General features: G+C 52.9%; 1 protein-coding gene across 1 annotated transcript in view; it reads right to left on the bottom strand.

The window, feature by feature from the left end:
- Window positions 1-1,044: 1,044 nt before the first annotated feature.
- Window positions 1,045-23,962, bottom strand: part of PKP1 (plakophilin 1) — a 49,185-nt gene continuing 26,267 nt past the window's right edge. Inside the window, exons 3-14 of the mRNA XM_005540377.4 lie at window positions 20,774-21,168; window positions 17,582-17,726; window positions 16,498-16,705; window positions 15,480-15,657; window positions 13,933-14,047; window positions 12,202-12,357; window positions 11,147-11,323; window positions 9,742-9,895; window positions 9,195-9,381; window positions 8,522-8,606; window positions 5,495-5,601; window positions 1,045-4,282 (exon numbers count right to left, since the gene is read on the bottom strand). Of these exons, the coding sequence (XP_005540434.1) occupies window positions 5,527-5,601; window positions 8,522-8,606; window positions 9,195-9,381; window positions 9,742-9,895; window positions 11,147-11,323; window positions 12,202-12,357; window positions 13,933-14,047; window positions 15,480-15,657; window positions 16,498-16,705; window positions 17,582-17,726; window positions 20,774-21,168 (1,875 nt within the window). The 3' untranslated portion in view covers window positions 1,045-4,282; window positions 5,495-5,526. The remainder of the gene's footprint in view (window positions 4,283-5,494; window positions 5,602-8,521; window positions 8,607-9,194; window positions 9,382-9,741; window positions 9,896-11,146; window positions 11,324-12,201; window positions 12,358-13,932; window positions 14,048-15,479; window positions 15,658-16,497; window positions 16,706-17,581; window positions 17,727-20,773; window positions 21,169-23,962) is intronic.

Raw genomic sequence — 23,962 nt, 5'->3', positions numbered from 1 at the left:
ACTTGATCTCACGTTTTGGAGCCAATACATATTTTTCAGGTCTCAAAACATTTTTCAGATGTCCCAGGCCTCGTGTATTTAACAGTCTGGGCCACAGATGGGCCATCTTCTTCTTGTCTGTGGTACAGCTCCTTCTCCCCGACCTCTCTGGACATCACTGAACTGTGGGATGGTCCAGGAGGTCAGGGCCATGGGCTGTAGGGGAGGCCTTGCCAGTCACCACCCTTTCAAATTGGGAAAAACTCACATTCAGCCCTTCCCCAAGCATCCTGACCTTCTCTACCCAGGTGGCCCTGACTGGCACTGATGGCCTACGGTGGTTATGTCCACACCATTACTTGGAATTTACTACACATGCCTCAGTTTCCTTATGCTTGTCTTGTCCCTTATGAGACTTTTGAGGCTGGGGCCCATCACATCCTTTGTTTTTGTGACCCTCCAGCACCCAATACAGAACCCCGGTAGAATAGGCATTCAATAAACATCAGCTCCAGCTGGGCACAGTGGCTCATGCCTGTAATCCCAGTGCTTTGAGAGGCAAGGACAGATGGATCACTTGAGTCCAGGAGTTCGAGACCAGCCTGGGCAACATAGTGAGACCCATAGTGGGAGGCTACGCTGGGAGGATTGCTTGAGTCCTCCAGCCTGGGCAACAGAGTAAAACCCTGTCTCGAAAAGTAAATAAATAAAACTAAATAAACAACAACTCCTTGACCTTCATCTTTGGATTTCTCTTTCCCACAGATACCCTGACCTGGACGGGTTCAGGCTTGGGGACATTTACAAGCTGTGTGACCCTGGGGGTATTTGTTCCATCCCTAAGTCTTGCTTTTATAAATCAGGACAGCAATCCTAGTGTCACGGAGCTGCAGTGAGGCTCAGATGTGCTGCTGTAGAGCAGGTGTCCATGGATAGCGCTGTCCCTGTGCCCTCGGGTGGCATTCTCAGTCCTTGCCTGGTACAGGGTAAGAGGAGATCACGGAAGGAAATGAGTAGCCCCTTCATCCCTCAACAGCACCCCAAAGAATCCACTCCTCGAAAAAGTTCAAAGAAACACTAGCAATTTATTGATTTTCTATATTTCCAAAAAAGCAAATACATTAGTGTGTCACACAAGGAAACTGGGCCTGGCCAGCACAAGGTTCCTCTACAAATATGAAGCAAGGGGAGGGTGGGCTACAGGGAAGCTCCAAGATCCCTCACAGCAGCCCTCGGCTTCCCTTCTCTGCCCACCCCAGCCACAGTCTTGGTCCTCCCAGCCAGCTCAGCCACGTTCTGAGGTGGACACTCAGAGAGCAATGGTGCCTCTTGGATCCCCAAGAGGAATGTGGAGTCAGAGCTGCTAGTATGGTCCCCACTGCAAAGGTGGCTGGTGGTCAATGACTGGATTTGTCATTGGCCACCAGCACAGGAGATCCCAGGGTCAGGGTAGGGGCAGAGTCTGTGTCCTTCCTCATTTGGCCCCAAATTGGAACTTCTTATTTTGGGCATTGGCCCTGGTAGTGTGAAGTCAATGTGGACTTAAAATTCTGAGACATGGGCCAGGTGCGGTGGCTTACGCCGATAATCCCAGCACTTTGGGAGGCCGAGATGGGTGGATCACGAGGTCAGGAGATCGAGACCATCCCGGCTAACATGGTGAAACCCCGTCTCTACTAAAAATACAAAAAAATTAGCCGGGCGCGGTGGTGGGCGCCTGTAGTCCCAGCTACTGGGGAGGCTGAGGCAGGAGAATGGCGTGAACCTGGGAGGCGGAGCTTGCAGTGAGCTGAGATTGGGCCACTGCACTCCAGCCTGGGCGACAGAGCGAGACTCCGTCTCAAAAAAAAAAAAAAAAAAAAAAAATTCTGAGACATGTGTCGGCTACATGAAGCCTGGCAAACTCCTTGCTCTCTTTCTCTAAGAAAAGCCCCTCTCAGTTTTGCCCCTCTCAAAGTGACAGGCCTGGGTCAGTGGCCCAGGTGACCTGAGCTGGCCTGGGAGGGAAAGAGCAAGGTCACCAAAGTAAGGCCTGCCCTAACTGTCCACCTCAGCCCCTGAGGTCTGGAAGGCTGCCTGGTTCCCAGGGCAGGGGCTGGGCCCATGGGGCTCTTCATCCTGTGGGGGTGGGAAGAACATGAGGTGAGGGGCTGCAGGGGGCCAGGGTAGTGCTAAGGGGAAGGGGCATCTGCCTGGGTTGGTAAGTTTCACATGCAGAGCTGCGTTTCCCCTCCCGCCCTGACCGGACTGCACAGCCCCCACCCTGGGGAGCCCTAAAGCCAAGGACTCGTGTCTCCGCTTTCCTCCAGGAAAACATAAGCTGCATGAGGACAGGGATGTGGTCTGTTTTCTTCCCTGATGTAGTCTAAGTGCTTAGGACACTGCCCAGCACAGATTGGTGTGCCATAAATATTTTTTAGGAGAAGAATTCCTCTGGGTTCTGATGGTGACAAAGAAGGCCCCAGAAACCTATGCTCAGGACAGTCCAGGGAGACCAGGCTCCACGTGGTTCCCTGAGAGGGAGAGGTGGGCCAAGAGTGGGCCTCCCAGGGTAAGCAGAAGCAAGGGACAGACCCACAGTACCACAGCACAGTTGGCTAATGACCAGGGACACCTCTCAGAGGACAGCATCCTCACATGTCTGGCTTCCCCCATCTCAGTTGTCATACTGTATGAGTCCACATCGGTGTTTTCCAGCTCTGATTGCTGGGGCAAGAGGTGGGTTTGGACTCGGGGGTGGTGCAGAAGAGGAAGAGACTTGGGAGGAGGCTGAGAAGGGGTGGGGAGGAGGAGCATCTTATATTCTTCTAGAGAAGGGCACAGACCAGGAAGTTAATTCCTCTCTAACACCAGCAATGCTAGCATGGAGGTAGAGGCTGGAAGGAGGAAGGCTTGGGAGCGTTGGGCTCTACTCTGTCCTAGTGTACACCAAGGGCTGTCCACACAGGTTTTCTTATAAGGCCTTCGGGAGCCCTCCTGCTACTGCTCGTCTGAAGTGCACATCGTCTGGGGGCTCGATGTGGCTGATGCCCCTAATGGCCCTGTTTATCACATCCCCTGTGGGTTTCACAGAGTGGAGACAGGACAGCTGGGGTCAGGGGAAGTGGAGGATGGCCCCTGGCTGGGATGTGAGCTTGCAAGTACCCTGATATGGCACTTTCCTTTCCTAATCTACCCAAATTCCCCCCCTCCAAGTCTCCTGGGACCCCAAACACTCCCTCACTTGACTCACAGCAGGCTTGGTGGAAATATCTTCCTGGTTAATTTATATACCCCAACTCCATCCCACTAGAAGCTGGAATAGGTATATACCCAGCCCCGCCTGTTCCCCTCTCCACTGGGAATATGAAAACCAAACAGCCATTCCCAGAACAGCTCTTGGGAAAGATCTGCAATAAAATAGCCTTGTTAAAAAATCAATTTTTTACCTTCTTTCTCCTGCAACAAGTAGATTACAAGACCTCTGAATGCGGGGCCTTTGCAGGCTGAGCCTGCTCTGATGGGCACACAGCCCAAGAGGGTGGCAGGCACCATCTTTCAGCTCCTACTCGCCTGAGCAGGCCTCACTTGGCAAAGTATGCGAGAGTGTCCTGCTGTCCTCTGGAGCCCCACACCTGCCCAACCTCAGTCCTTGTGGTGCTGTAGGAGGGATGGCATCATCAGACACACCAGATTTGCCCATGAGATACACCAGACCTCCCTTCCTGGAAAGCAGTCTCATAAGCGGAGAGGCTGGCCCAGCCCGTTACTCCTGCACCCTCGGAGACCGCTGGTAGGAAGCCTGCAGGACCCCTCGGAGGGCCTGACTGCAGTGATGGCCCCCTTGCCCTGGCACCATACGTTTCAGGAACTATGAGCCGCTCACCAAAAAGCACATGTTGTCCTTGCCTATGAGTAAGAAACACAGGAGAGCCCTTTTCGCCACCTTACGAGCTGCAACAAAATAGCTTACCCAGCTTTTTGCAGTTTGTGGTTATGCTTTAAGACACTCACACATACACACATGCACACGCACATGCATGCACACACTTACACTATACACATATATATACCATTTCTCAGAGGAAGAAATATTGACATCACATATAAGCCCCTTTAACTCAAGAAAGCCCCCCCCCTCCAACCTCCCTAACTCCCATTGCCTGCCAGTTCCCCCAAGGAAAAAAAATCTAAAAATATTTCCGTTATCCACAGTTTTTAGGTTTCCTCTCAGTTTTTTGTGACCTTTTCCAAATACTGCACAGGATGGACAGAAAACCCCATCCAGCGAGGCCTGAGGGCTTCTCAGCTGGGTCATATCTTCCTGGAAAAGGAGAAAGTCCTCCAGTTAGTGTTTACAGTGAGATGTTTCCATACCACAAGCCCAGCCTGTACTGCCACCCTCTTCTCACATCAGCCCTCAGGTGTGCCCTGGCCTGAGACTGGATTCAGGGCTGCCCTAGACACATTTATAGGTTGCCCTGTGGATTCAGAAGCTTGCCAGCTTTTTCTGCCACCCTGCCCCACTGTCCCCTGTCCACTGTGTTCCTCACTAAGCAAGAAGCTGGTGTTCATTAAGGATCTGCTGAACCGAATCTCTTTCCCCTTTTCCGCCTTCAAGTTGTTGCAGCTTGTTTACCAGGAGAGGATATCTGAAGTCTTATTTAACCTTCATCCAGACCAAAGTTACAGTCCTCTTTCCCCACCAGGGGTTGGGGTGGGGGTGCTGGCAGACAGCCTGGCTAAGAGGTCCCCCTCAGCTCAGGAGACCCTGTCTTGATCCCAGGCTATTTGCAGATGGCTCCACGCAGGGCGGCCTCTGAGGCCCCTCTCTAGGGGTGACGACATCTGGCTGGAGTATCTATTTGTGATTCTCAGTTTACCTGCATAAGAAACACTTTAGATACTCGTTTAAAAATAGACTTTCCTGGATCCCACTCCGGGGCTATTGAGTCAGAATAGCTGGGGTTGCGCCAAATGTGTGCATTTTAGCAAGCAATCCAGATGATTCCAATGAACACTAAGGTCTGCAAGCCTTTCTCATAGGATTGGTTCTGAGTTTTGGGGGCCTAGAATCATCAGCTGGAAATAAACTTGTCCATACTGGGCATGTGCAGAGACTGGAAAGTGAATTATAAAAGGATAAAAAAGTGAGATGTGGATGACCAAGCCCAGAATGACATATTCTAGAACTCCCGTTATCTATATTGTAGAACTCACTGTAGTCCATGTGAATGGCACCACCTGTGTTGTTCAGTGTGCAACCTACACATTCGTACCTAGCAGTCCTGCCCAGACCCTCTGACCCCTCTGACACTCCCAGGACATTATACACCCCTAACGTCCTGAAGGTGGGACAACCCACGTTCCCAGCCAAGCAGTCTACACAACTGCCTGTGTTGTCCAGAGCCGGGCGAAAGGATGCTTCTGTGTCCCTGGGAGCACAGGCCTAGCCTCTGTCTCTGAGACTGGCTGAGGCTGTTGCAGTGGTCCCGGAGGCATCCTTTGCCCTGAGGGTGGGGCGATTGATTCTTACCTGCAAGCCTAACTTGTTTGGACAGCCTCTTCTTAGAATCGGGAGGTGAAGTTCCTGAGGCTGTTGGCCCCAGCTAAGGTCCCCAGCATGTTCCTATCGAAACCTTGCTGCAAAGGGAGAAACAGCAACCAAATGACACAAAACTGTTTGGGGCTTGCTGTGGGGTCAGACACTGCCCACTGCCCTCCCAGAGCATCCTCGGCTCACATAGCCTCCGCTCTTATTGCTAAGTACGTGTGTCAGGGCTAAAACCGGCCTCAGTAAATGTGCAACCAAACATAATAACTCTCCACGAGTTGGTGAAATGTGTTTGAACTTCCACTGACACATTTGAATTTCCTACTTGCATTTGCAGAACCCTGAGTCAAGGCATGAGGATTTAGGTTAGTATTATTTTTAAAACAGAGCAACAATCAAAATCAGATTAGAGACGTTGTCAGTTGTTCTTCCCTCTGACCATCTCTATCTTTTTTTTTTTTTTTAAACAATTCTGGCAACAGCTCTTGGGCAGAGAAGACATGCCCAGTGTTTCTCAAACAAAGGAGCAGGGGGCTGGCACTGGTAAGAAGCTGCTGTGCTAGAAGGTTCTATTTACTTGTCTGTTCTCCACCTCCAGCCCCGCTAGCCCCTAAGTGCCTGCTGGATGGAGAGTGAGTCTTGTTCCTGTTATTTCTCCCAGCATACAGCAGGTGCTCAATACATGCTTCCAAGTGAACGTGGACAGCATGATTTGAATGCAGCAATAGGCCCAGGTGCCCTTGAAAAGAGAGTCCTGCTGCCAGCCCTGAGCTCTGAGCACCAAGCCAGCCATCACTGACCTGTGGAAACAGGAGGGGAGATGGCATAGGCAATCCGAAACAGCAGCTGGTTCAAAGCCCTGCTCCTCCTGTCTTTAGGCATGTATTACATGATGCCATTTTTCTTCTGCAGATTTGCATGCTCATTCCTGTCGAGCTTGGCTCATGTCCTGACTCACTGAATCAAGACAAAGTCCTTGGACCCTGATTCCCTATTCAGCAAAATGGATACAAGCCATGTGGCCTGTCTCACCTGTGCTTGTGACAACTCAATGCATGATGGATGTGAAGGCCCTTTGGGAACAGAAGCACCAACTAGATCGTGCCCAGGACGGTTGTCAAGCACAGCTAGAGGGAGGAGTGGAGACTGAATGGGGACGCTGGTTCCCAAAGGCATGTGTAGAAGGGAATTCCCACCAAGAGGGATGTCAGTGGATTCTCTGTGTGTCTTAGGCCAGGGGTGGACTCCATTTGTGTTTTGGGGTAAGCTGAATGCTTTGGACCACCATTACACAGTGGGAGGAAGCTCTCACCAGTCCTCCTTACCTGCCTCCCCGTCTCCCTTTGTCTATCTGGCAGCTGCCATTTGCCAAGCCCACCCCCACTGCAGTGCTGTTGGAAAGGAGCTCTGGAATGTCACATGGAGAACAAGGGCCACTCTTTGCTGTGACCTTCAGATTTCCCCAATCATCTTTGGACACCATGGGTTCATGGGTCTCCCTATTGTCCCCTGCTGTGCTGGAGGAAATTCCTTCTGCCCCAGGCTGCTCAACCGATCCTCAGGCTTCTCTGTCCTCCATCCCTGTCTTTCTCCCTCCTTTGCCTACTCCCTCTCTTCCCATGACAGAGATGCTTGAGTCCCCTCTGTCTTTAAACAGATCTCTTTTTACCCACTCTTTGGCTTCTTCTTCTCCAGGCTAAATTGCAGTGAGCAGCATCTCCTCTCAGCAACTCCACATCCATCCCCACCCACTGCCTTGCCCCTTGCAGCAGGCCCCATGGGGCTCTCTTTGCTTGGCCAGCAGTGCTCCTGAAGGGCTCCAGAGACTTCTGAAGCACCAGATCCAGGGCCTTTCCCAGTGTCCATCCCCTGGTCCTCTAGGTAGCGCTGGGAACTGATGCCCTGCCTTCCTTAGAGCTTCCTCTTCTCACCACGTCTTCAGCCCCTTCTGGCACCCTACACAGTTCCCCATTTCCCTGGCCTTTGCTCCTTGTCCCCAGCGGATGGTCTTCATATTTCTGCCCTGTCCCTCAAGACTTTTCCATACACATGCATCCCCTGGTGGTCTTGCCTGTTCTCATGGCTTCGCCTGCCTGAACAAAGCTCCACTCTGTATGGTAGCTCTGGCCCCTCTGCCAGGGCCCACACCACCTCCAGCCTGGTCTCCCATCCAAGTCTTCCAAACTCGACCTCTCCAAATTGGGATCCCTCTTCCTCCCATCTCAAAGCCTTCTCAGCCTCTCCACGTCTGATCTGTCTTTGTGAATGTAACCATAGTCTTCAAGCTAAAAGCTCCAGCCTAATCAGCCCCACTGCTCCGTTTCTTCCACCTCCTGTCCTTTATGTCCATGCTCATCACTGAGGAATGGGAAAGAAGGGGCCATGTGAAGATGTCCTACAACAAGACCTTATACCCTAGAGGACTCTGCCCCTGGCTAGGTGGGGAGGGGTTGAGGAGGCCAAGGTCACCACAGGACAAGGACAGCAGGCTCCAGGCTTCTCAGCCCACCCTGCCTGGCTCACACGTGTGGGATTAGTCTTTCTAGTGCTGCTTTGATCATGAGACCCTCTATTCAAAACTTTGAACGGCTCCCCGGTGCCAAAAGTGCAAATCCAAGCTCCTCAGTCTGAAATTAAAAGGGCTTTGTAACCTAGCCCAAACCTACATTTCTAGCTGGAGCGCACCCCATGTCCTCAAAAGACTTGTGTGCTTTTTGTCCACTCTGCTTTTCAGTTTGCTGCTAAAGGATCCCACCCCGGGCCTGTCACACATTTCCTTGATTTCCTCTGCCCTCCATGTTCTCAGCACCCCTCGCAGATCCCAGAGCCCAGAGACTTGATCAGAATGTTCATCACATTCATTTTCATGTAGAAGCTGTCTTTGTTTCTCAGACTGTCCCGAAGGGCAGGGGCGTTTCTCCAGTGCCCAGCCCAGAGCCCAGCATATGCCAGGTCCTCTGCTCATGAGCAGGAAGAACCTCAGAAGAGGATGATGTCCTGGGCTCTTACCTGTCTGAGGACACCCTGCAGTTCCTTGCTGGACCACATGTCAGACAGGAGAAGCCGGGCAGCTTCTGCGGCCTTGGGTGAGGCACTGGGCAGGTGAAAAGTGCATTTGTGAGATGAGATTCCAGGAGGCGTGAGAAGGAACACCCTCTTCCCTCCCACCCCCACTGCCAGGGACTGGACACAGGGGAAGCCTCAGAGGAGGCCTCAGGTGTGCAAAAGAGAGGAGCCCCATTGGGGTGTGGTGAGCCTGGTCACCCTACACAGTGGGCACAACCCCATGACCCTGCCCACCTAGAGCACCCCAGGACTCTCCTCAGGGGCCATGAGGGGGCAGTGCTCTTCCACTCCAGTCCCCAGCCTTGTCCTGGGAAGAGGCAGCCCCACAGAATAGGATAAAGTCCCTATTCAGTTGGACCTGCTGCCCCATGCCTCCTGCTGGCCCAGTGTGTTGCCTCTTCCTTCCGTGCAGCCCTGGGGCCTGGATGCTGGACCCTTCGCTCCACGCACTCTCAGCTTCTGGAACTTCTCCTCCATTCAAGCCTCCCCCGTCCCTGGCTCCCCCTGCCCTGGGTGCTATCCCTGCTCCATGGAGAGCTGCGGGACTGCCTCCTGCTGTGCAGGGTGAGGAGGGGCTCTGACTGGGGCGCAGCCTGTGGGAGCACCCCCCGCCCACCTGCTGCGGCACAGGTTGATGATGTTGTTGAGCATGCTGCTGGAGAAGTACTGCTTGGCCAGCTGTGGCTGAGAGGCCATCAGGTTCCTCACGGTGTAGCAGGCCGAGGATAAGATGTCTTCAGAGTTGTTGGTATTGCCAGTGTGGCTGGTGAGGAGCCTGGTCACCTCTGGGAACACCTGGTTCCCTGGGAGAGGAAGGAGTTGGGGCACAGGGTCAGGATGACTGGGGAAGGAGGGGCTGAGGGGTTCCCTCTGGGGCCACACTCTTGGATAGCCTTCTGCCAGGCTCTGAGCCAGGGGGCCCTCAGGGCTTCCTGGCAGCTCAAGCTCAGGGCTCAGAGACCCAGATAGGACTTTTGCAGATCTGCTCCCAGCCCTCAGGTGACAGGCTCCCCACTCCTGTCTCCACACCTGTCTTTGGCCTGCTTCCTTTCCTGGAAAGCTCATCCCAGGGAATGGCTTAAAAGATGACCTTCAAGCAGGCTTTGAATTGCAGGGAGCCTGCCATGTCTCAGCTAGAGGGGGAGGAGAGAGAGGGACCTTACCCATCACTCTGTGCAGCACAGGGTGGCGGGACATGTTGCTCAGGAGGGAGGCTCCAGACCGCACCACATCAGAGTTGCCAGATTGCAGGAGGCGGGCAATTTGTGGCAGGCCCTTTTCCTTCAGCCCAATCAACTGGCTCATGCCACTGGACATCTAAGAGAAGGAGCAGTTAAGGAGCTAGCCTGTGGCTTCCCCGGCACCATGGCAGGCAGCAAGGGGCAAGGAATCCCAAAGGCAGACATCCCAGAACGCTTTCTCTTTCACGTTGGAAGCACTGGCAGACACAGAAATCTGCTCACATGTGGGTAACAACAGAAACCTAGGCTAACATGCACCTTCCCTTTCCCAGCCCTGATCCTGTCTCCCGGATCAGCCTGCAGACCAGATGGGTGGAGAGAGGGAAGTTTCTTTTCCCCTACTCATAGTAACCCAGAGTCAGCTTCTAGACTAACCCAAGTGTCCAACGCTGCTCTCTCACCCCACTGTCTCAGCGCTGCCCCCATTATGTCTCCCCATACTATCTGCCCATGTGAAACTATACGGTCAAGGGTATTTGTCAGTTATACAGCTGGCCTTCTTCTTCCAACTTTCTTACCTCTTTAGAATCCAACACATATTTGTTGAGGGCTTGCTTGAGAAAAGAGGGCTAAGAAAGGGTCTGGGCCCACATGGAGACAGAACTGGGGTCCCCTAGAGGTAGCCCAGTTCACCCAGACCTCTAAGCAACAGAGCCACCCCAAGTGTAACAGGTCTAGGTTGATTTGGCATTCTCAGAGCTGCCCAGCCTCACTCCTCACGGCCACAGAAGTTCTCTGCCCTTGGTCCACTCTAGTGCTGCTGCTGCTCGGTTCCCTTGTCTTAAGTAAAGCTGGAGAACAGTTGGCCATCTGGCCCATCTCAACTCTTCTTGATTGCAAACAGGTTTCCTCTGGCTTTGCCCCATATCACTGTGCCCTCAAAGCTACATACATTTGGCCTTAACATCTGCACGAATTCTGTCCAGTCTTCTCTGGACCTGCTTGGACCCTAAACCCTCTTTTTCCACCTTTGTCAGTTCAACAAATGGGAAACTCCTTTTGCCAAACACCCTCTCCACCCCATTCCCTAACCTCAAGCAGAACCCAGGAGGCCAGCCAGGGACCAGGAACCATGTGCCCAAGAGGGTTGTGTGGGCATGGACAGAATCCAGCGTTAGTGGGCCCACCCACTCTGCACCCCCCAGCAGCTCCTAAAGGGCAGAGGTGTTTCCCCAGTGCTCAGCCCAGAGCCCAGCATATGCCAGGCACTCTGCTCACGGGAGGCTCCGAAGCCAGGGGACAGGCTGGGGGGAAAAGGAGGGAGCGGAGCCTGGACGGTGGCTGGAGGATGGGGCCACTGCGGGAGAGAAGGTACAGCCCCACTCACCAGCCCCTTGCTGGCTGTCAGGTTCTGCAGGGCACCCGCACAGGCCTCCAGGGTGGCATCTTTCTTGCTTTTGCCCATGAGGTTCAGGTAGGTGCGGATGGCATCTGAATGGTACAGCCAGCCACTGCCCTTGGGGTTGGTCTCTTCCTCGGGCAGGGGGCAGTCGTAGTTGTTGTTCTGAAGAGAAAGAGCAGGTCGGGGGGTCAGTGGGAGCCTCATGAGAGGACACAACCCAGGCATTCTGTCCCTGTTTCCCCAGCCTCAGGGTCGTGGTTCCAGACAGGGTGAGCTGAGGAAGCGCCTGCGGAGGCAGGGAGCCTAGGACAACCCCGCTGCACCCCTTTCCTCTACGCACTGCAGCAGCTCCATGGGATGCAGGAATGGGCCATTGTCTTCCAGACCATCCCAGGATGTGGGAGAAGAGAGCATCCTGGCATCTTGGGAGCTGCGCCCCAGGGCAGCCTTGGCCCAAACCTTCCAGATACGTGGGGCTGCTTTGGGCTCTCCCATCATGATGCTTCCTCCTCTTCCAGACTCAGACAGTAGGTTTGACCCAGCCTGGGCCAACAGGGGTGGTCTGGGACCTGGATTCCACAGCTGGGCCCAGTGAAGGAGGCCTGACTACCCATCCCCGGCAGTCTTCTGCTTCTGGGGAAGCCTGGGAGAGCTCAGGAGATGTTGGGAACCAAGGCCAGAAAGGGTGAGAGTTCTGGCTTTCCTCAGATTCTCAAGGGCAAGGGAGAAGATGGGGGAGACTTGATCCATTATACAGTAAGAAAGACCAAGGCCTGCAAACAGAGGGCTGGAGTTTTAGACCTCTAAGGTGGTCTGAGCCCTTACACTTCCAAGAACAGATTCCCCCTTGTGCAAGATGAATGGCCTCTACTCAGCTCCTGGCATGCAGCATGAGCCCCAGGCCAAGGCGTCAGCACAGGCCTGTCCCTTAGGGCTGGTTTCAGGCTCCAGGAGGGCCCAGAGGAAAGGGCAGATGAAGCACTGGCTCCTGGTGGGATGCTCGATGGGGCGGGCCCTGGCCCTGCCAATGCTGTACTCACCATCATCTTGTCACTCTTGTTGCTGAAGCAGCCAGTGGAGGACTTCTCGGTGTAGGTGTTGCGGGCGTTATACTCCAGCTGGCGGTAGCGGGTGGGCACCTCAGCATCCAGGCGGTAGGAGAGGTTGTGCAGGACACACATACAGTTTTCCACAGACTGGGGACCAAGGAAAGGCATGGGCCTGAGCCTCTGCCCAGCCAAACAGGCTCCTGGCCTACCACCTACCCTAACTAATAAGAGAGCAGAGGCACCTGGGCTGCATCGGGAAAGATGAGCGCAGGCACCACCACACTCTCAGCCTGGAAAGTCTTCCAGGGCTACCTCTGGGACCTGAGTTTGAATCTGTCATTTCCTCGCTGCATGAACTTGACTGGCCTCACTTCTCTGGGCCTCAGCTATCTCAACTGTAAAATGGGACTGCATTCATCCACTTCACTAGGGTATTGGGAAGATGATACAGAGAAAGCACTTATCATAGGGCCTAGCGTGCAGTAGGACTGCTATGGACAACATGCCAATGGGTAGACTGGGATGCTGAAGAATGTGTCTTTTTTCCCAGAACAAACTCCTCCAGAAGAAGCCCCATGCCTCTAGATTCCAAAGCCATCTAGTGCCCCCATCATTCCTTCTTCCTATGGGCCAGTCCTTAGCTGTCAATGCCAGCGGTGCTAAGTCAACAAACAGCAGCACCTGGAACCCAGGGCTTCATCCTGGCATGGGCCCAGATCTTTGTCAATCTCCTTTGGCAAACCTCCAGGACTAGGGTTTGGGGGCAGCAGATTTACCCTTCTAATGATGTTTGGCCCTTGCTGGGGCCTAAGGGAATCTGACTTCCAGGGCTTGGGGTTACATAGGTGTTGGGGATGTTGTGCCCAGAGCAGAAAAGCATCTTGCCAGTTGGAACCAGGCCGAGCAGCCCAGCGTCACTGCTCTCCTCTGCGACCCTGCTGCTGTTTCCAGTGGAGGGAGCAGGAGATAAAATCCCTCCTCACGGAAACTGTGCTGAGAACCCAGATGCTGTGATGCCAGCCAGTCCCCTGGCGGTCTGGGGCCTGCTGGACCTCACTATCTCCTGAGCCACTGTCCTGCCATGGTGGGGACATCTCAGCCTTCTGTTTATCTGCCCTCCACGATTTTGTTTTCTCTCTGTTTGTGCTGTGTGTCCAGAAGTCCAGAGAGGGCAGGAAGGTGACCCTGCCAATGGCTTTTCTGGGAGGCAGTGGGAAGATAGCAGTGGCAGAAAGAGTCTCAGGGGGGACACTAAGCCCTGGGGGCACCAGTATGGATTCCTCGGGGCTGTGGGGCAGGGCTCGGGGCCTCAGGACAGGGCTCGGCACCGCCAGTGAAGTGCAGCCAGCAGATACTTGCTGGGAGCTTCCTCTGTGCCAGGCCCTCTTCGTGTTTTGCTTATTAACTAATCGAGCCTTTCAGACAACCCATGAGTTGATATGATTATGACCATTTCCATTAGAGTGAAGAGTGAACTGGGGAACAGAGAGATGAGGGAAGCAGCTGCATCGACTACACTTCTAAGTGAGGGAGAGTGGATTTGCATGGGCACGCTGTCCTCAGAGCCCACCCCTGTAGCCACACTGGGCCCTGCATCCAGATGCCCCTTCTACCACCCCTGGCTCTGTGCTACTGTCTTGTCACTGGGCCAGGCCTCAAAGGCACCCAGAAAAGTAGGGGTCTGGGCCTAGGGGTCAGGGTGCCACCAGGGGATGCACTCACCTTGTCGTCACAGCGGCTGGCCGCTACACAGTTCTGGACATAGGCCATGAGGGAATCAATGAGCCCTGAGTAGTTACGCATGGTCTGGCGGCCTGCATCGGCCGAGCTCAGGTTCCTGGGGAAGAGAACAGAGAGTGGGAGAGGGCAGAGAAAGGGGGAAGAGAGAACAGGAAAGGTAGAGACAAGAAAGTGTGGTGTGGGACAGGAAGGAGAGAGAACAGGCAGGGGAGGGGAGGGCAGAGAGGAGACGACGGGGTGGAGATTGGAAGTTGTAGTAGGAGGAAGGAAGGAGAAGAGGAAAGGGAGGAAAGGAATGAAGGGAGGAAAAGATGAAAAAAGAAGGAAAGAGAAACCATTCAGCCAATTCCTCCTGGCCCTGGCCGAGGCTGAAATGAGGGCTCATTTGCACTCAGTTCTTCTCCTCCTTCACTCTGCCCAGTAACTTTATAACTGGCAATGGCTCCATGTGGCAATGGTCCCTCTGCAGCTGCAGCCCAAGGCCCACACCCTGCTACTAGCAGCCGTTTGTGGAACAAGAGCCAGAAGCTCCCACATGCCCAGTCTCTTTCTGCGGGGCAGGAAGAAGCTCTGCTGATGCTGGATCAGAAGTGGAGCTGGGGGTGGCCAGGCTGGGCACCAGAAGCTCTCTTTCCACCCAAGCCGTGTTCTGCCCCTAGCAGTAGGCTCATTCCCAAGCAATCTGGGCTCATCAGCCTGGTGCAGGTGGGGTGTGGCTGCTGTTGCTACCAATCAACCCCATAAAACTCTTAATTACCCTCACTTTTCATCTCCCCAGCCTCTCTGCTTCCTGGAGGCTGCTACTGGAGGCTGGCAGGGAGAAACACAAGTTGAGACACAGAGGCACATGCCAGCTGCACCCACCACTCTGGGGGGGGCGGTTCTCAGGAGCTGGGAAAGACAACTCCCATTAAAGCGAGCTGGGACCCTAAAAGGGATCCTGCTCCAGGGTTCCAAGCCCTGTACAAGCCGCCCCTCCACACCTACCCCTCTCGCCAGCTTGTAAACCTCTGGTTCTAGAACAAGCCCTCCCACCAGCCCCACAGGAGCTTTGCCACACCCTGGCACGGAACTTAGGCAACTTTGGGCGAAGCAGTGCTATCTTCATGCCAATGAACATGGCAAACAGTTTTAACACCACAGCTGGGAAGTGACTCATTAGCAACCCATCGGTAGACTTTTGTCTAAAAGAACACTCTTCAAGATAGCACAAGAAATGCATTTTTTCATGGGGTGGAGGAGGGAAATGGTTGAACCAGTTTGGATATTCAGATCCAGGCATTTCACACTCAGATTCCTGATTAATGTCCGCTGCATTCTCTCAAAGCGGGTGGTAGGGTCCTGGGCCTTATCCAGATCCAGGGAAGTTAGGAAGGTCTGAGTCCCTGTGTCTTGCAGCCTGCCCATAAGAGCGAGTGCCAGGTTGTCTGTTATGTTCTATGCACTGGCTGAATGTTGGCTGAGATGGGGCTGTCTGGGGAAGGACCCGAGGCTGGCACAGAAAGACCCCATGTATCTTCTTCTCTCACCTCAAGCAGCCTGTGGCATTGAAGAAGACCTCAGGGTCCACCACTTCCCGGGACATGTTGCTATTGCCATCGCACCAGCCAGAGAAGGGGATGATGACGCGGTCGGCCAGAACAGGCAGGGCGTCGGCAATGAGCTCCTCCTTCAGCTCGTCAGTGGAAGACAGGTTCCAGAGCAGTCCTGGGGGGCAGAGACCATCATCCCAATTTGTGCCAGGCTTAGGATGCCCTAGGGACTGAGGTAACAGCCCCAGCCTGGACTCTAGCAAATGGGCCCTACTGAAATGTCACCTTCCAGGTAGCCCTGGTCTATAGAACCTATTGTCTGACTGTTTCATGAGACCATTTCTCAATGTTCCAACCAGACTGAAGGTTCCTTGAGGGCAGGGAACATCTCAGAGTTCTCTGTCAAGGCCAAAATTATGCATGTGGAAAGTGATCAAAAAACGTTTGATTGATCAGTGGTTTTTAGTGTAAATTTTGGCACTTGGAATCTTCTAACGCAGTCTCTTTTCCATCTAAAAGTTATTCCAGAAATACTTATCAATTGTTACTCTGTACATGGTCTGATCTTCCCAGTCCAATTCTAGGTCTTCATGGTGACCTCTTCCTCTTGTGCCCCCCACCTTGAGTGCTTACCATATTTCTTGAACACAGCGTAGGTGCTTAAGACCTGTTAACCCCTTCCCCCTTCAGTCTTACTCTCTTTCCATCACCTGGGAATCCCAGGGCTTGTGGAATATGGATCTTGCCTGGACATCAGCCTTCCTCCTTTTGCTCTTTAACCTCAAAAAGATGGTGACCCCTTGTGTGTGTGCACACCACCCAAGGTCACCCTCTGGACACCCCTAATTGGTCCAAGGCCAGTGTCACTAGACTCTCAGGATATTGGCCCTGGGTCAAATCTGTACAGCTGTGTCTTGGCCCAGCCTGGAGAGGTTGACTTGCACCCCAGTCTGGGGCCATAGCCAGTGGCCTTGCACAGCCCCCACGCCGGCTCTCCATGGCTGTGGCGTCCTACCAGTCAGCTGCTTCTGGATCTCGGCGTTCCCAGTTCTCCTCAGGAGGGTGACTGCCTCGCGGATCCCATTCTGCCTCCGGGTCTCCAGCTTGTTGGTGGTGCTCCTGAACACCAGGTTGCGCAGGGCCCCCGCCGCGGCCTGCTGGACGTTCTGGTTGGGGCTGCGGAGGAGGTCCACCAGCTTGCAGATGCCTCCCAGCTGATAGACCTGCCAGGAGAGAGTCGCCACACTGCCTGGTCAAGGGAGATGAGGCTGATCTAGTTATTGTCTACTCAAAGCTGATTTTTTTTTTCAGACCAAAAAATCTATCAGTTCAGAAATATTCAAGTCTACCAAAATAAATAAGCAGTGTGAGGTCATGATAACTGACCCAGACCAGGAGGCAAAAGACCTGGATGCAGATCCTAGCTCCCATATCCTAGCTCCCATATCCTAGCTGGGAGACCCTCAGCTAGGGTCCCTCCTCTTTCCTGAGTCCTGCTTTCTTCCTCTGGAGAATGATGGTGAGGACCTGGCAAGAAAGTGAATGTAAATACATTTCAAAACCCTAAAGCAGAACACAGACATAGAAACGGATACGATCTTATCCGGGACTCTGGGAAACACGTTTCTGACTACATCCTTGGGCTGAACTGAAGAGCCCTGTAGTGTCCTTCCCACCAGCAAAGCTTTGGAGGCATCAACAGGCCCTGTTTTCTACCGTAAAATGCCTGGAGAGAGAAGGGGAGTGGGAGAGAGGAAGCGGGTAGGAGGGCAGGAGTTGAGAGGTGGGGAGCAGTCATGTTCTTTAGTGGGATTTGAGAAAGGGGGTTTCTGTTGAACCTATGGCTGGCATTGAAGTATCTCTTCCACGACCAGTGGAGGAAGTGTACATGCCTAATGTCCACTTAAACAGAGGGCTTTGCTCTGCAGAAAGTTAAGATGCCCAGCTCTAACCTTGGGCAATGTGAAGGCCCCTGGCAGCTGGGCAGGGCAAGAAGAAGCCAACTGCAGATGCCCCCACCCATCTCTAAGAGCAGAGTCAGGCTGATACACCCAGGCCCTGCGCAGGCCCACCAAGGAGGAAGGTATGCAGCAAGCTACCTGTTGCTTGGCAGATTCATCCTGGAAGCAGGTATGCTGGATGTAATAGGCCCCAATGGCCTGGTACTTCTCATCCTGGGAGCTCAGGTACTGCACAGCCTTGGGGATGGTCAGCCCACTGCACTCGATGTCCTCACTGCAGATCCTGTGAAGAATGGGCAGTGGGGGTAGTTACAGGGTGGGCTGGGAGCCCTGCTGAGGGGGCTCAGAATTCCTCCTGGTACCCTAAGCTGCCACAGCCTAATCGCAGTCTGGGCCCACCTGGAGAATACCCCTGGGAACGGTTCCTCTCCTCCAGAGAAGGGAAAGCTACACCCACTGGATGTTGGGTGGATTTGCCCCATGTGAGAATAGTGAACCCCTGGATTTGCCCCATGTGAGAATAGTGAACTGGATTTGCCCCATGTGAGAATAGTGAACCCCTGGTCACAGTTAATGTCCAAGCAGGTATGTTATCTCTGCACTGAGGAAAAACTCCTCCCTATTCCCTGAGGGGAAGCTTCCCACCCACCTTGCCATCTCTCTTGTTTGTGCCTGGTATTAGGAAAATGGAAGACAATGGCCATGATCCCATCCATCCATCCATCCATCCATCCATCCATCCATCCATCCATCCATTCATTTGTCTATCCATCCATCTATCCATCCATCCATCCATGCATCCATCTATCCACCCATCTGTCCATACATCCATCCATTCATCCATCCATCCAACCATCCATACATCCATCCGTCCGTCCATCTATCCATCCCCAAGTCCAGCTGGGCTTACACAAAAATTTTCACATCTATCCTTTCTTCCCATTCTTACAGCCACCAATTTCCTGATCTTGATCACTTTAATGGCAGCAAGGGACTGCCATATTTGGCTTTCTTCCTCAAGCTCCCCCATCTAAAATTCTTACCCTTTTTACTAGATAAGTGGTCCTAAAACCCTGTTCACTGTGTTGTTCTCTAGCTCAGAAACCATCAGTGGCTTCTCCATGCTTCAGGTTCAAGTTTAAACAGCTTAGCCTGATATCCAGGGGCAGGTATTGGGTTGAATCATAGGAAATGTCTGTAGTCAACCTTTTTTGAGCCATAAAACCAGACATTTCATATGTTTTAACCTAATAACCTGGCTGCACTATGAATATTCCCCAGCCCCTATCCAGGGTCTGCTCCAGCAAGACTGTCCCCTTCACTGGACCCTGGCCAGGTCTCAGGCATGCCTCAAGGCACGCCACTGGCCCTGCTGAAGCCCCACCTCTGTGAAGCGTTCCTAGGGAAGGGAAACCTGTCTTCTAAGAACCTCTCCAGTTCCCTTGGTGTAGAGTCACAGGGTGGTGACTGGCTGTGTCCAGCATTCAGAGAGGGAGCCCTCTCCTCATGCTTTGACATACCTGGTGGTCAATAAATAATCATGGTTTTAGCTACAGCAACCCAACTTCATTTCTAAGAAAACCACCTGAGGAGCAGAGCTCTCTGGCACTGAGTTAGTAGAACTGTTGCCTGCATTGAGAGAAGGTCACTGCATTCATCAGTAAAATGGCTTGACACTCATCCCTTCCATATCTCACCTAGAACCTCCACTCAGGGTCTCTGGTTGGGGCAATGAGCTGAAGCCAGAGGCTGCCCTGATCAGCCTCTAAGAGAGAGCGGTTTCTAAGTTCTTCTCCAGATCATCCTAAATACGCCTTACAGCCTTCAAGTAGTTAGGAAAAGTCTAGCTCTACAATGGGGTCCTGCTTATTTTCAGAACAGTGTGGTATTGGTAGGGAAGAGCACAGGATGGAGAGCCAGCTGTGTGGCCTTGGACAAGCTGCTTAACATCTCTGTGCCTTGTTTTCTCCTCAGGAATATTCATGCCTGCCTGGTGAGGGGTGTGAGGATTAAAGACAAAGAATGCAAAGCTCCTGAGGCTCTCTGAAAAGGAGTTAATTGTGTAACTCCAGAACAGCTCTGGGTTGTCCCTATCAGGGTTGCTGTTCCCTGCACTCACCAAAGAGTCTGGCATGTAGTAGATGCTCGGCAAACGTCTGCCAAACAAATAACAATGAGCAGTAGGTGGCGATGAAGGACAGTTCAAAGGTTCAGGGAGCCCCCAGCACTGAAGGGCAGGCTCAATGCCACTCACAACACCTCTGCGTCTATGGTTCCTAACGGCGCACCCCATTCAGTGTCCTTTATTCCCTCTGGGTGATGGCCATCAACATCTATGCACAGGAGTTGTGCTCCATTCTGTAGCACTAGATCATGAAGCCCCATGAAGTCCCTCAGGGTTTTTGTTGTTGTTGTTGTTTGTTTGTTTGTTTGAGACAGTCTCACTCTGTTGCCTGGGCTGGAGTGCAGTGGCACTATCTCAGCTCACTGCCACCTCCACCTCCTGGGCTTAAGTGATTCTCTTGCCTCAGCCTTCCGAGTAGCTGGGACTATAGGTGCCTGCCACCATGCTTGGCTAATTTTTGTATTTGTTTGTAGACATAGGGTTTCATCATGTTGTTCAGGCTGGTCTCAAACTCTTGAGCTCAAGCACCCTCTACCCACTCCTGCCTCAGCCTCCCAAAGTGCTGGGATTACAGGTGTGAACCACCACACCCAGGCCATGTCCCTTAGTTTTTATGTCTATTCATCCTATTTGTCTTTTGGATTTACAGGTTATGTTTTAGGTTATGTTATAACATAACCTAAAACCCATTCTTTTCCCATCGTCCGTACAGGGGCATATTCCTTTGCTCTCTCAGAACATGGATAGAGATTTACATACCTAAGATCAGAGGTTCTCAAACTCTAGTGTAAATCAGAATCACTGAAGGGCTTGTTAAAATATGCATTGCCGGGCCCCTTTCCCAGTGTTAGGGTGGGTCCCCACGTGAGCATTTCTAACAAATTCCTGGGTGATGCTGATGTTGCTGATTGGAGGAACACACTTTGAAAACCATTAACCTCCCTCTGTTCATAAACTGTGACCTTTAAAACCTACACAGTCGATGTCTGTTTCAGCTTCACTCTAAGAACTTCTTGAGGTCAAGGGCCCATCGGGCCAGGTTCTCCCCATCAGGGAGTCCATCACATCAGGGACAATGAACTCCCCAGGGACAGATGCTATGTCTCTCCTGTCATCCCAGGAGATCTTTGCAGGGTGCAGTCAGGCTAAGGGTGTGTCTCCCCACTGGCCCTCCTGGCTCCCCAACCCAGCCCAGCAGCACTCACTTGGAGCTGGCCCTAGAGTGGCTGAAGGACAGGTCCTTATTGCAGGAGATGGGCGGGACATACACGGGGTCCTGCTTGGAGGCACAGGAGGGTGGGCGCACAGGGCACTTCTTCACGGCCTTCTGACCACTGCAGGTGCTGTAAAAGCTGTAGCGGTTCTGGGTGGTCTTGTGGCCCTTGCTGCCCAGCGTGCCCTTGCGCAGGGTGCCCCGTGGGTCACAGTAGAGGTCGGGCTCACTGCGGCTCGCCTTGATTTTCTGCATGAAGCAGATGTCACTGCCTGCTCCGGTGGTGTTACAGCTGCCCCGGGGATAGTGTCGGCTCCAGTTCTCCATCTGGCTGTAGGAGCTGAAGCGCCTGTTGTCAGGCTCCCGCTTGAGGGTTCCATTGTAGATCTGGCCAGGGAAAGGGAGAAATAGTTCAGTCAAGGTTCCTAAATGGTGGTCCTGGATCCAGCAGGGCATGAGATACAGCCCTCCCCAGCCCCCATAATAACGCTCAGAGAATCCCAGAATGTTTGGCGTGGAAGGAACCTGAGCCATCATCTGATATATTACTTTTCTGACTGCAGACTGTGACACATTATGGATTATAAAGTCAATTTAGAAGACTGTGACCATCATTTTTAAAAAGATGGAATAGAATAATATATCCTGGAATATAAAATATCAGAGTGCAGTGCAGGTAGTAAAGTCACACATTGTTTTGTGAAACAGTGTATGAGTACTGGATTGCAACATACAATGCATTTATTACTGTGAATTGCTGTCAAAAAAGTTTGACAACCTCTGATCTAATCCCACATGGTACAGTCCAGGAGGGGGAGTTGGAGGCCCAGAGAAAAGTGACCTTCTAGTAGTCACTCAGTGAGGAAAGGATAAAACCCAGACTTGAGCCTGGGTCTCCAAGCCCTATGCCATTCCCAGACACCAGCAGCTTCTCACATAGCCAGCCTTCTTTGGCCCCTTATACTCAGCACACAGAAACTTCTATTCTGGCCAGACTGTTTTCTACTGTTCTTTTCTGCTAGACTCTTCATCTTGCCTCCCCTCTTCCAGGGCAAGAAGCAAAGGGTAACAGATCACCTCAAAGGCCAAACAGGGACAATATTCCTGCTCCCTGGGCCCTTTCACAAGGGACTGTGAGCTAGAGGCCTGCTTGCACACATGGGGGCAGGCCTGGGGCTGCAGGGTTGGGTACAGGGAGGGCCTCCTGGGCTTTGTTGTCAGGCTGGCAATGGGGAGAAGCCTGGGCAGAGGCTCAATTCAGCATGAAAACATACAACAGACAATGAGGTGCCCCAGGGGCTCTGTGTGAGCCCAAGTGGGGAGTTGGCCTCCTTGGGACGAGCCTGTGAGGTTGGAGACTTGGTGAGAATTAGCTCTGGAACAGAACTCTCCGAGGAGGACTTTCCCAGGAGCTCACAAGCTGGTGGGTCTGACCTGCTCCAACTTGTTCTCAGAGTAGGGGATCAACATCGAGTCTGATAAAAAATGTCTTCACACAGGTGCTGACTTGGGACTCACCTTTGCTGGGATGGGCCAGGGCCAAACCCAGCAACCCAGGGCCTGCCTGCCCACCCCTGCCCCTCCCTGAGAGAGGGGGGGAGAGAGAGAGAGAGAGAGAGAGAGAAAGGAAGAGAGAGAGAGAGAGAGAGAGTATATGTGTGTTTAGAGGAGGTCGTTAGGCAACTGGGTAATTCCCTTCCACACCAGATCTAGCCATACAAGGCTGGGGAGGGGCTGACACTCAACTTGGTCCTTTTTCATCTCTGCAGGGAGTCACAGACAGCAGGAAACTCCCATGGTTTGAGCTCCCAGAAAGACTGGGTGTCAAACCACCAGTCAGAAGTTGCATCCAAAACTCAGAAGCCACAGACTGTTAACCTTGGCAATGGCCTGCTCATCTCCTTCACCCACACACACAGCTGTGCACTCAGGCAGGCACAATTTTCTTCCCCAAACTGGGTCAAACCAACCTACCCCAAAGAGAACTGGTGTCTGGTTGTTGGGAGAGGCATAGATGGACAATCACAAGGCATGGGGAGAGGAGCTGGGCAATTTTCTGAGCATCTGGGTATGGAATGCGTGTCCTGCAGATTACAGGCGAAATATGCCATGAAAGCCTTTATAAATGGCCACACCCTCCATTCTCCTCTCAGGGGAAGGAAGGTGGCAGATGACAACACGGAGGGGGAAGCCCAGCATTGCCAAAGGGCGAAGAGCCAGCTAAGCCTTAAATGGAAACACAACAAGGAGCACCCTTGTTCTCCGTAAAGGACACGCCTGGACGTCATCTCAGACACCTGATGAGAAGCCCAAACGCTCATTCTGGCCCAAACCCAGCAAAGATGTGATCATGCTGATTGAGCCTCTCAGTGGCTTTGGGCTTTGCTTTCGTGTGCTGGGAAAAGGAGCAGCTAGCAGCCTTGCCAAGTCTCAGCCAGGGTGGGCTGCCCACAGGAAATGCGCACTGGCTGCACCCACAGGGGAGCGGGCAAGGTAGGGAAGGCAGGGACGTCCCCGTAGGACTGCATTTCCCAGCCTCCCACCGTCAGCCACACCCCAGTGGCATCACGAATTCCTGGGAATTCCACCCCAGCTCCTAGTGTCATGGTGCTGGTGGGCTGTGCTGCCTGAGGACAGCTGAGTATGACTCTTTCCAATCATCATGGCCTTTTGCTGTCACTTTGACAAGCAGGAGTAAAGTCTCCTCTCATTAGACCCCATCCTCCCCAAGTACCATGAGGGGGCCTGGATTCCCTCCAAGGCATGAGGAGGTGAACTGCTACCAGCTCTCCCTGCACAAATGGCCTGGGACCTGAATGAAGCCTGCAGCCTTGGAGACTGAAATGGCAGCAACTGCCTGGGAATTGAGGTGCTTCCTCCAGTTCACTGGGCTGAGACCTACAAAGTGGAGGAAGACCCAGGGTCAAGAACACAGACTCTGGAGCCAGCCTGCCCTGGCCTTGTCAGTTGCCCAGTGCCTCAGTTTTTCCATCTGTAAAACTAGTATAATTATACCCAACATAGAGGATTGTTGGGAGAATCCAATGAACTAATGTTAGAAAAGCACTCAGGACGGTCCATGACGTGAGTGTTTGCTCAGTAGGGACATCGTATCCCTCTGACTCTTAGATTGGGCACAGGTTGGCTGCCTTAGGACTTGGTTCCTAAAGGAGAGATTGTA

Source organism: Macaca fascicularis, chromosome 1 (genome assembly GCF_037993035.2).
Source record: "Macaca fascicularis isolate 582-1 chromosome 1, T2T-MFA8v1.1".
Lineage (NCBI taxonomy): Eukaryota > Metazoa > Chordata > Mammalia > Primates > Cercopithecidae > Macaca > Macaca fascicularis.
This window is presented reverse-complemented; position numbering and strand designations above follow the sequence as displayed.